General features: G+C 50.6%; 1 protein-coding gene across 2 annotated transcripts in view; it reads left to right on the forward strand.

Annotated features, from left to right (window-relative positions):
• The first annotated feature begins 3,643 nt into the window (after nt 1–3,643).
• RPS6KA2 (ribosomal protein S6 kinase A2) overlaps nt 3,644–12,223 on the forward strand; it is a 331,893-nt gene continuing 323,313 nt past the window's right edge. Inside the window, exons 1-2 of one of the 2 annotated variants that reach the window (XM_044924007.2) lie at nt 3,644–4,092; nt 7,990–8,052. In XM_044924007.2, the coding sequence (XP_044779942.1) occupies nt 4,030–4,092; nt 7,990–8,052 (126 nt within the window). In that variant the 5' untranslated portion in view covers nt 3,644–4,029. The remainder of the gene's footprint in view (nt 4,093–7,989; nt 8,053–12,223) is intronic. The other variant, XM_044924008.2, reaches the window with a different exon arrangement.

The following is a 12,223-nucleotide window of genomic DNA, read 5'->3' on the forward strand; positions in this document are numbered from 1 at the left end:
TTCCATCTGCAGGGTTTGCTTCATTACAGAACCATTTCTGCAAGGATATGCCAACGGCTTTTTCTCCTTGGAAACTGATGCTTGTGTTCTTGTTGAAAAAGTCGTACAAGTCTTCTGGGATTGAGGTCACGGTTTCTTTTCCCTCTATGTGGGCCTTTATCCTCTTAGGTATCTGGATGGGATCATCACTTCCTTTAGGCTTCCCCAGTGGCTCAGCGGTAAAGAATCCACCTGCAATACAGCAGCCACAGGAGACGTGGGTCAATCCCTGAGTCAGGAAGATCCCCTGGAGGAGGGCATGGCAACCCACTCCAGTATTCTTGCCTGGGAGAATCCCAAGGACAGAGGAATCTGGTGAGCTACAGTCCATGGGGCCGTAACGAGTCAGACACCATCCAAGTGACTTAGCATCACTTCTTTTTTGGAGAACTAGTCCGTGTCTAATTGTTTGCATTTACTAATTTGAGATTTACAAGTGGGGTGATCTTTTCCTGGACCAATACATCTGTTTGAAAGTTGTCTTTTAAACTTTATTTTACATTTTGGTTTCCTAGGGAGTCTGTTCTTTCCTTTCCATCCAGCACGCCAGGTACCATGTCTGGGCAGGTGGCATCCATGAAGGTGATGGCGGCGGGGAGAGAATTCAGCGAGGTGGTTGGTTGTCTTTCAGGAACAATCTTTTTGTGTTTCAGAGGCAGGGGTGCAGAGTGTGGCGGGCATGGACACAGGGTCCCAGGTGCAGAACCTGGTCGCGCCCCCTCGATCCATCACTTCCCTCCTCCCTGCTCCTCTGCTTCACCTGCGAAGCCGCTGAATAGACTTCAGTCTCTGTATTAGTGTCCCATTTGCATAGTTTAAAAGGAGACGTCATCTAAATGATGAGCATATTTTCAGCATTCACCCATCAGACTCCTAGCTGTGTCTGTAATACGAGCTCCTCTGTGTCTGCAGACAGCTGGTCTCACCTGTGTGGGTCCAGCCCCTCGCCCCAGGATGCAGGTGGCTGGTCCCTCACCAGACGTCCCACCCCCTGTCCTTTTCTTTCTTGTTCCTCTCCCAGGTGAAAAGACCAGTGCTTCCCTTCTGTCTGCCCCATCTCGGAATACGCATGGAAAATTCCAGAAAGTGGAGGTTTTATGAACTCCCAGTAAGGAACCCCACTTCAATTTCTCCCCCCAACCCAGCTTCCAGAGCTTGCTGTGCTCAGTCCTTCAGACGGAAAAGTCCCGACATGTGTTCAGCACTACTTTTTATACCAATGATTTCCTTTTCTTTATTACACAAAACCCATTTCGGTTCACCTGTTATTAATCTTGAATATAAAAAAATCTTGACCTATTAAAACACCGAGACATCACTTTGCTGACAAAGGTCTGTCTAGTCAAAGCTATGGGTTTTTCCAGTAGTCATGTATGGATATGAGAGTTGGACCATAAAGAAGGCTAAGCGCCAAAGAACTGATGCTTTTGAACTGTGGTGTTGGAGAAGACTCTTGAGAGTCCCTTGGACTGCAAGGAGATCCAACCAGTCCATCCAAAAGGAGATCAGTCCTGAGTGTTCATTGGAAGCACTGATGTTGAAGCTGAAACTCCAATACTTTGTCCACCTCATGAGAAGAGTCAACTCATTGGAAAAGACCCTGATGCTGGGAAAGATTGAGGGCAGGAGGAGAAGGGGATGACAGAGGATGAGATGGCTGGATGGCATCACTGACTCAATGGTTATGAATCTCAGCAAACTCTTGGAGATAGTGGAGGACAGGGAGCCTGGCATGCTGCAGTCCACTGGGTCGCAAAGAGTTGGACATGGTTTAGCGACTGAGCAACAACAACCTTGACCTTTTAAGTTATGCCCCAAATTACCTTAACTGGTGAACACATTGGAAGCCTTCACTCGGCTCCATCAATCAGTGAATGTCACCTTTGAAAACAAACAATACTGCTATTATTTTTATTTTGAATAAAAATACTTACTGGCCCCATTATGAAGAAAGATAAAGTGACTTTTGTAAATTCACACTAAGAATGGAAACTTTTCTGTTAATCTTGACTATATTTTCCCTCTGAAACATGCAGTGTCTGGAATTTGAGCTAGTTTGCGGTTATTGTTGGGGCTTCCCTAGTGGTTCAAATGGTAAACACTCTGCCTTCAGCGCAGGAGACGTGGGTTCAACCCCTGGGTCGGGGAGATCCCCTGGAAAAGGGAACGGCAACCCACTCCAGTGCTCTTGCCTGGAGAATCCCATGGACAGAGGAGCCTGGTGGGCTACAGTCCAGAATTTGCAGAGTCAGACACAACTGAGTGAGTGGTTATTGTTGGTTTTTTGTTTTTCTAATGAATTGGATTTCTTTGTGATTTTTATAATGATGAAAAGGACAAAGATATTATTGGTAAGTTTTGGAAGCAGTAAGGCATTTCTTAGATTTTTTTTTCCCAGAGATAAAGGAATTTGCTATAGAAACGAATACTTATTCCAGAAGCAACATTAAATTGTATTAGACTTTACCACCATTTCCCAAAGGAGGAAACCAAAAATCACATTAGCCTTAGAAATCTGGAGAGATGAATGTATTTCCACGTGCTGACATCTTTTATTCTAAGACAGAGACGGTGTGAGGAAAAGTACAAAGACCAAAATGAGAAAAAAAGAGAGACCCAAAGGAGGGAAATATTCCTTAGAAAATCGCACTCCTGGCTTCCCTTCTGCAGGAAACTGGGATCACAGAGCCCCAGCTGACTCAGCCGGACTTCACTTCCGGTTCTGCCACTGGGGGCCGTGTGACTCTGGGCTCGGTCCTTCTCTCTGAGCCTCAGGGTTTTCTCGTCTACCAGACGGGATGGTGAAATCCGCATCACATGGGACATTAAACAAGACGCTGTTCTCGGTGCACAGAGCGTCCTCCCTGCAACTTAGCAAACGTCTGATGTGCGTGACCGCCCCTCTCCCCAGTCCTTGTTCCGAGTCCAGCAGGATCCTTGTTCTGAGCCCCTCGCCTGGGAGTTGACCCGCCCAGTACTTCTCATCCTGTCTCCCAAGACCAGCAGGGCTGCCAGCTCCTGAGGTGCGGAGGCCGCCGGCCTGCCCCAGGACGGCTTTGGCTGGAGCAGGACTAGCCGCAAGCCGCGTCCCCGGCCCCCCCAGCCCCACCTCCTTTCCTTTTCCCTGGAGAGGGAGTGCTTCCCTGATGCTTGGGGGGTCGGGGGTGGGGGGAACACCCAGGCCGAGGTGCTGCCCCAGTTGCCCCTCCAGCGGCAGTTCTCTAATGCAGTGTCTCTGAAACGATGGTGCAGGAGAAGCAGCTCACGAGCACCTGGCCTCTGGCCTTGGACTCCCCTAGCGTCCCCGCTGGCTGCAGGTGGTCGTAGGGGGCTCAGCGCAGTCCTTGGCGAAGGGAGGGGTGTGTCCACGCGTGTGCACGCGCGCGTGCGAGGGGAGGGAGAGGGCAGAACCTGCCGCACGGCCCCCTCCTCGCCACCCCTCCTCCCCCAGCCCTCGGTTGCTATGCGGTTTCTATGGCAGCAGCATCCTCAGACCCAACTTTCACCCGTCGTTTAGAGCCAATTAAGGTAAAATAGTGGGGGGAGGGGGAGTGGCCGCTCAGGGGAGGGGGCGAGGCAGCGAGTCCAATCTGAGGCCGAGCCGGCGCGCACTCCGGGAAAGTCGCAGCGCGCATCCCGAGGCTGCAGCCTGCCTCCTCCTCCGGCTCGCAGCGCCGGCCAGCGCGAAGCGGCCGAGCCCCTGGAGCAGCCCAGGGGTGGCGTGACGACCGTCGGGGGCGAGGACACGCCGGCGGAGCAGCCACACTGAAGACCCCCGGCTCCCTCCCCAGCCCCCGGGCCCGAGGACCGGGACCGGCGCCCGCGGCCGTCCCAGCAGGACTGCGTCCTCGCCGGCTCCCTTCCTCCAGCGCCGCCCGCCTCTGCCTGCGCTCCGACATCCTGTCTGGATCTCTGTACTGCTTGGTGCCTCCGGTCATTTGCTTCCTCCCTGTCCATACTTGATCTTGATCGGAGGGAAAGTTTTCAAACATGCCCATTGCACAGTTGCTGGAGCTATGGAAAAAGATAGAGGTGGAGCCCATGGAAATAGAGGTGAGTTCAGAGAAGGAAAGTGTGGTACTTTTTCTACAGTATCCTTAAAAACCCTAACTCTGCGGCCAGTGGGCAGTCTGTGTACTATAAAGAAATCGTATTTATTGAGCGACTACTATGTGGTAGAGTCTGGGATTTTTGATTAGTATAGGTGTGTGTGCTGTGTTTATATACACATATAAACTGTACATATGTGTGTGCACACACACCCACACAAGGCGTTGTGTGTGGTGTAAATACATGAATGAAAATGAATGAAGAAAAAAATGGCTGCTCTTCAGCCAAACTTCAGGATGCATCTTAGAGTGTGTGCCTTAAAAGAGTCTCCCTGCTTTCAGACTAAGCTACATCAGTTTATTTCCTTCAACAAGTGGCTTTAAATTATAAGCCCTCCAATTACTGCAGTGAAGGATGAAACCAGAAGGCGAAGCAAGTGATGAGCTCTGCTTTAAAACACAAGGCGTAGCGATGATGCAACCTTAACCGGTGCGTGTTTGAATAAAGAGGAGAGACTGAAGATGAAAAGATAATGAAATGCACGTCAGCGGCCCGCCCACGGGGCTGCCTGGCGGGTGGGAGGCAGGTGTGATTCTGCTTGACTTGTGCTACCCTAGGGACGCAGAGCTCTCCTTTCTTGGAATTTCGTTTGTTTAGTTTGAATTCTAGGACATCAACGTATATTTTTCCTGGAAGAGAAAGTTCCCCAAAGTTATTAAGTCTATTGAATTATTTAATATACCTGTGCTGTGTTTACAGCAACTCAAATCACATTTATAAATGGCAAATTTTAGTAACTGACCAAACCTTTACAAAATCCAGCCTTTAACTTTTGCCTTATCTCGTACATCCTGCATCGTAACTGTAAGTTCAATTCTTCCTGGTTTTCATGTTTTATAGATATATTATTTATATATATATATATACACTATGTATTGAGACAGTCACGTAATTTTGAACAGAAGGAGAGATTCTGTTTCAGAAGAGAATTTAGTTAATATTTTATATTTAATGCTTTTTTGGAAGCCACACTAACTTATTAATGCCTGGGGTGTGTATATTGGTCAGAGGAGCTTGTCAAGCCTGGCACAGATATGAAGGCCAGTTCTTCGATGGAGCACCTGAGTGGGAGGCGATGACCCCACAGGTCAAGGCTATTGATTATTCTGTCTGCACACGAGGCTGTTCTGGGCAGTGAAAAGCAACACCTTAGAAAGAACCTCTCACTCAGCAGGCTGCCAAATCAAGTTTATTTTTTCTTTTGAGAAAGGTTTCGGTTTTTAACAAGTTGAACTAAGGACTTGAATTAATGATGGACCAAAAGGCCCATTCCTATGTCTGGTTGCTTTCTGAGCCCCTCCTGGTGACCTGAACTCTGCTGGTGGTGGTGGGGGGCCCAGCTGGCGCCCCTCAACATCCGAGCCCCACGGAGGAAGCCTTTCTGTCGGGGGAGGGTTGGTCGGGGGGTTTAGAAAGGAGTGAGGAGTGGAGGAGGTTTGGAGCATGTCTTCTGGGACTCTGGACACTGTGTCGTGGCCAGTGACCCAAGCTCTGGACAGCAGCTTGTGCTTTAGATGTTTCTAAAATTGAAAATACACCAGCAATAAATATACTCACATTATTAGAAATATATATAACATGATCTTAGAAAAAGCTTACAATCTGGAATAATCTGTTGGCTGAGAGACTGCATGGCCTCGCCACCCCACAGAGAGGGCACCTTTATAGAAGTCTTTGAGGTTCATGTATATGCAACAACAAATAATAAAAATTGGATAAATTTAAAGGTCCTGAAGCAAAAGAAATTTTCTTCAGGCTTCCTGGGTGAATGTCTTGGGATTGTAAACCCTGAGGAAGTTAAGACAGAGCATTCAATCTCTGTTTATTTGGGACCCAGAAGTGAGAGCTCTTTCTACAGAAAGATTAAACCTGAAATATTAACCCTGAGATATTTCACGGTGTCAGGAAAATGTGAGATCTATTTTGGAACCCAGAGGCTGATTTTGTTTCCCAGTTTGGCACATGTTTTATGTTGTGTGATACTAAAATAACTCCCACATCAAGGAATTGGGCAAAACTAGATGGAGTCCATTTGACCTCTGAACTCCAAGTGTCACAAAATCCTTGCATAAAAGGTGTGATTTTCTATGAGAAAATTTCTATATGATGCTAGTGCTTGCGTTGTTTGCTTTTACACACATTTAACAGAACCAGATGTTGGTTTTCCGGGGGTAGTGATCAATGCTCTAGGTTTTGATTCTAGGTTTTTCCTGCCTTCATGAGTTACTTCCCCTCTAATCTCTTTTCTCATCTGCAGTGAGAGGGAACTGAACTAAGTTGGATTTGAGGGTCACTGGACTAGAGAATCTTTATAAAAATCCTTATGTAGAATCCCTATACGTCCTTATAAAAATCGACCTTGCTTCAGCACACAAACCAGGGAAAGTTCATTTGACTGTCTAAGGAAACTGTTTGTGGTTTATGAATTGTTTTGAGGTATTTGGAAGGCGTGTTTTGCCCATGAATGAGGCAAGTTAACAAGGAAACATGTGCTAGTTAAAAAACTGGGCCCTCTATAAAACCCCAGAAGACGCTGGCCCCAAGATAAGCACCAAGTATTGTGTGAACAGGAGGAGAGGGGACGACGGAGGGTGAGATGGCTGGATGGCATCACCGCCTCCATGCACATGGATTTGGGTGGACTCCGGCAGTGGGTGATGGACAGGGAGACCTGGCGTGCGGCGGTTCATGGGGTCGCAGAGAGTCGGACACGACTGAGCGACTGGACTGAGCGATTGTGTGAATGGCGTGTCAGCAGGCTGGACGCACACACATCTTCAGAGCAGGACTGTTCCCCACTGCTGTCAGCGGGGGTGCCGCGCCCAGAGTGGGCTCCGGGGCGGGGGTGCGGCTGTGGAGTGGGGACTTGGGTGCGGTGGGGAAGGCAGGGCAGCACCAGCCCAGCAGGCCCAGCTGCCCCATCTGGTTTGTCCTTCAGAGGACCCAACGAGATTTTTCCTTCCACGGTGTCATCACGCGTTAGAGAGAGGAGAAACCCTGTTTTTAAGCAATGCAGCTCAAACACGACTCATTAAGTTCCCAGCCTAGCTTGTACAGTGACGATGATCTCATGGCTGCTGGGCTGGAAATGAAACTAGAAATGGTTTGACAGCAGCCAACTCTGAGCGCCCGCCGCACGCCAGAGCCGGGGCGGACTGCTGTGAGGTCTTATTTCCCTGAATTCTGTCTGTGTCTCCAAGAGGCAGATATACTTATGTCCCTGATTTTCTGTGTGGGGAAACTGAGGTTTGGGTTAAGCAATTTGCCTGACGTCATTAAGTGGGAGGCAAAGCTCAGACACAGTCCTTTCTGTTCAAGGCCTACCCTGCAGAAACACAACACTATGATTTTATGATTTGGGACTTGGCTCTCTCTGGTTTAATTCGCTCTCTGAGCTTTGGCTCGAGACTGTGGTTTTGTTCCACTCTCACGGGCTGGCTACAAAGCCTCCCTGTGACCTGTTTCTGCCCTCACGCCTGAGACTTTCGGGGCCGTGTAAGTCCACACCCTCGCCGTGCTGATCAGGGAGTTATATAAACCACCTGCTTCTCCTTTCGGTTGTGGTGTCAGACGTGCACAGTTGGCTGATCTGGTGATTTGTCATTGTGGATATAAACACTCACTGCCTTATTTGCCTCCTGTTACATAAAGGGTCTGTCTCTGGCATGAAGCCTCGTAGAGTTTCAATTAAATTCAGGTGGAGAGGGGCCCTGATGCCCTTTCCGGGTCCTAGGGCCCAGTACCGAGCATCTAGTGCGTCCTCTGCATTGATTGCCTGCACGATGCTGTTTTCAAGAACACTGGCACTAACTGCGCTTCACGTGTCTCTTTTGTTGTCAGACCACCGAGGAGGACCTGCACCTAGACTCAGAGCCCGCAGAAGGCGCTGTGGGAGAAGTGACTGTGAGTGCTTTTCTACTTGGGGAGGAGGGTGGGTGGAGGGAGGAAATGAAAGATTGAAATTACTGGTATTTTAGTGAAATGTGTGTATATACATACATGTGCACACACACACACGTACCCGTATGGGTTGTGTACATATAGTCAATAATTTCCCACAAAAGGGATACTTAGAACACAGGAAGAAAAATTACCACCCAAGGTGAGATTTAGAGTCTTCTCGTGTGGACTTTTTAAAGGAGAAATGACAAGTCATTATCAATTAAGACACGCAGGGAAAATAGAGAAGTGAGGGATCACTCTCACCTGCCAGAGGTCCGGTCACATAGCCTCTTAGAACGTCTGGGAGGTGTTGTTTGGGAGGTGTTGTTGGGGCCACGGGAGGAGGTGGATCCCTCTGCAGCCGGGAGGGAGCAGGTGGGGGAAGCCTGGGCTGAGGGCCGATTGGGTCCTGGGGCAGAGCGATGGTCCTGGGGCGATGGGGTGCTGGGCGGGGCTGGGGGCGGAGCAATGGGGTGCTGGGCGGGGTCAGGGGAGGAGCGATGGAGAGCTGGGCGGGGCCGGGGAGGAGCGATTGGGGTGCTGGGCGGGGCCAGGGAGGGGCCGGGGAGGAGCGATGGGGTGCTGGGGGGTTGGGGAGGAGTGATGGGCGCTGGGTGGGGTGGGGCAGGGCAGAGTGATGGGGTGCTGGGCTGGGGCGCTGGGGGGAGCGGAGAGGAGCGATGGGGTACTGGGTGGGGCCGGGGCAGAGTGATGGGGTGCTGAAAGGTGGGGGCGGAGCCATGGGGTGCTGGGGGGTTGGGGAGGAGCAATGGGCGCTGTGTGGGGTGGGGCAGGGCAGGGCAGAGCCATGGGGCGCTGGGCTGAGGTGCTGGGGGGAGCGGAGAGGAGCAATGGGGCACTGGGTGGGGCCGGGGCAGAGTGATGGGGTGCTGGGGGCGCCTGGACTCTGACGTCCAAGGAATCTTTGGTGTATTTCCGGCAGGGAGATTGCTGAGGCCCTTCAGTCGTCAGCTTCAGAAGACAGGCTCCAGGGTGCTCACGGTGGCAGCCAAACTGGCACCACGACTGACTGTGCACCAGGATCCCCTCGAAGGGCTTGGTAACTCACAGAACCTGTTACATCACTAACTGTAGTTACTTCCTAAGGTCTCCTGGTCTCAAATTGTCTTATCCTCAGCACTGCCGCGGAGAAGGCAATGGCACCCCACTCCAGTACTCTTGCCTGGAAAATCCCATGGACGGAGGAGCCTGGTAGGCTGCAGTCCATGGGGTCGCTAAGAGTCGGACACGACTGAGCGACTGCCCTTTCACTTTTCACTTTCATGCATTGGAGAAGGAAGTGGCAACCCACTCCAGTGTTCTTGCCTGGAGAGTTCCAGGGGCGGGGGAGCCTGGTGGGCTGCCGTCTCTGGGGTCACACAGAGTCGGACACGACTGAAGTGACTTAGCAGCAGCAGCAGCAGCATTTCTGATGCAAATGTAGGTGCTAAGTTGTTGCAGGAGTACAGGAAAGTTGACTGAGCTCTTGAAGTTACTTTTGATAACAGAACATGAGGTAGAGGAATGTTTCCTGTTTCCCGGTGTCACCTTGTCCAAATGACAGAAAGTCAGCCTGCCTTTGACTCTTGGTAAATGAAGAGTGGTTAGGAGTGTCTGCCTCCTTGAAGCCCCTGTGGCTCAGATGGTAAAGCATCTGTCTACAACGTGGGAGACCTGGGTTCGGTCCCTAGATTGGGAGGATTCCCTAGAGAAGGAAATGGCAACCCACTCCAGTAGTCTTGCCTAGAAAGTCCCATGGATGGAGGAGTCTGGTGCAGGCTACTGTCCATGGGGTCGCAAAGAGTTGGGCACGACTGAGCGACTTCACTTCACTGGGAGTGTCTGCAGGACACAGGCTGATGTGTGGATGCATTTGTAAAGTTTGTGGGGAAACGGAGAGACACTGGGCCCAGCCTGTCAGTGGCTGCTTCTGAGAGATGATGCTGAAAACCCCAGGCTCCAATCCAGCAGCGGGGAAGTGACTCAGGGGTCTTGAGCAGGTGTCTGACTTTTTCTGGGGCCAGGTTTCCTGCGTACGTCCTCCTCAGCCTTCAGAGCAAAAGATCCTTGGCTCAGATAAATGAAATCAGATGGCAACAGAGTTGGGCATGAGGGCTTCACACTCCTTGCCAGTCTGAACGTGTGTGATGACTAAAAAAGTCTTATTTCGGAAAAAATATCCACCTCCACAACAGTTTGTTCATTCAGTCAATCAAGAATGTTTACTGGTGGCCTGTGGGTAAGACCTCATGCCTTGCATGGAAGGAGGAACAGATGAGCAGGACTGTCTGTGATGGTCCCAGCCTTGTTGCTCCTTTTACTGATACAGTTCTTACATGTGGAATGTTCTTCACATGTGTGTGTGTGTGTGTGTGTGTATAAAGTGTAGGACATTTTATGCAAAAATTTGGGAGATTTTATGCAAAAGTCCATCTAGTCAAAACTATGGTTTTTCCAGTGGTCATGTATGTATGTGAGAGCTTGACCATAAAGAAGGCTGAGCACCAAAGAATTGACGCTTTTGAACTGTGGTGTTGGAGAAGACTCTTGAGAGTCCTTTGGACTGCAAGGAGACCCAACCAGTCCATCCTAAAGGAGATCAGTCCTGGGTATTCACTGGAAGGATGGATGCTGAAGCTGGAAGCTCCAATACTTTGGCCACCTGATTTGAAGAGCCAACTCATTGGAAAAGACCCTGTTGCTGGGAAAGATTGAAGCTAGGAGAAGAAGGGAATGAAAGAGGATGAGATGGTTGAATGGCATCCCTGACTCTATGGACATGAATGTGAGCAAGCTCCAGGAGTTGGTGAAGGACAGAGAAGCCTGGAGTGCTGCAGTCCATGGGGTTGCAGAGTCGGACACAACTGAGTGGCTGAACAACAGCAACAAATGCATAGGTGTCTTCAGAGCTGACTCTTGTCCAGTTGTACCTCACGCCGTGGTTCCATCCAACCTCTGGAAAAAGGGCTCTGGTGAAGGTCGAGATTAAAGATTGAAATCAAGACAGGGAGTCGGCATCAGAAGCTGGGAGCGTCTGCGACCTACCTTCTCCTCAGCTCTGCCGAGGGAAGGCTTCCTGTCTCAGAGGTCTTGCGGGGGCTCTGTATAAACTCAAAGGAAGGTGACTCTTCATGAGAGTCCACGTGACACATCAGAGGCCATCACCCTTTGTGTTCCTGGAGAAAAACAAAAGAAAAATGAAACCAAACTGCCTCAGCAGATCCCATTAGGAAATATCCCGTCAGCTGCCATTTGAGGGGTTCCTGGAAGGGGCTTGTCAGAAAGAACATATCTGAGGCCCCAGTGAAATACACTCCGGGAGTTGGTGATGGACAGGGAGGCCTGGTGTGCTGCCTACGGCCCATGGGGTTGCAAAGACTTGGACACAACTGAACTGAACCGAGGCCCCTGTTCTTCGGGGTTTGGTGGTCCTGTACCTTGCTCCTTTTGGCCCGGTGTGTGTAGCAGGACTAGTGGAAATGCTGGGAAATGAGGACACCAGAGAGAGTTAGGGCTTAAGGAAGAAGCATGCCTTGCTGGGCTGGGCACTGTGGTACGGAGCGGGGGCCTCGGGATGGTGAGACCAGGGGTGACCGCAGCCTCCTGACCTGCACGCAGGCCCCATCAGTCATCTGGGGGAAGGACGTGGGGACAGGGGGTGGGGCAAGTCTGGGGAGCAGGGGTCCCTCCGGGAGTATCCAGGATGAGCCTCTGAGCCGAGGTCAGCAGCAGCCCCTGTATCCCTGCTCCATCCCTGACCTCCATGTCCAGGTGCTGCAGACACGCGGGGTGGCGCTTTAGGCGAGTTTCTGATTTCACAGAATGCCCTGTGGAAAGCACTAGAATGTGTATATATTTTTTAAAGTGCTTTGATTTCAGGGTTCTGTTTATTAATAACGGTCATTTTCTTGTCTGGTCGATCTTAGAAACCAGGTCCAGAGAAGCCACCCCCAGCATTATCGTGGTTTCCCCTTATTTCCTTGTGACTCTTGGGGTGTTTGCCTCTCCTGCTGAAACTGGGCTGGGTTTTCACAGCAGAGATGATTCTGGCACCTCTGAAGCAGAACAGAGCCAGGAGGGCGGCAGTCCCGCTGCCAGCCTCAGTTGGCAGGAGAGCACTCTGCAGGGAGCA

The sequence above is a fragment of the Bubalus bubalis genome, chromosome 10, assembly GCF_019923935.1.
Source record: "Bubalus bubalis isolate 160015118507 breed Murrah chromosome 10, NDDB_SH_1, whole genome shotgun sequence".
NCBI lineage: Eukaryota > Metazoa > Chordata > Mammalia > Artiodactyla > Bovidae > Bubalus > Bubalus bubalis.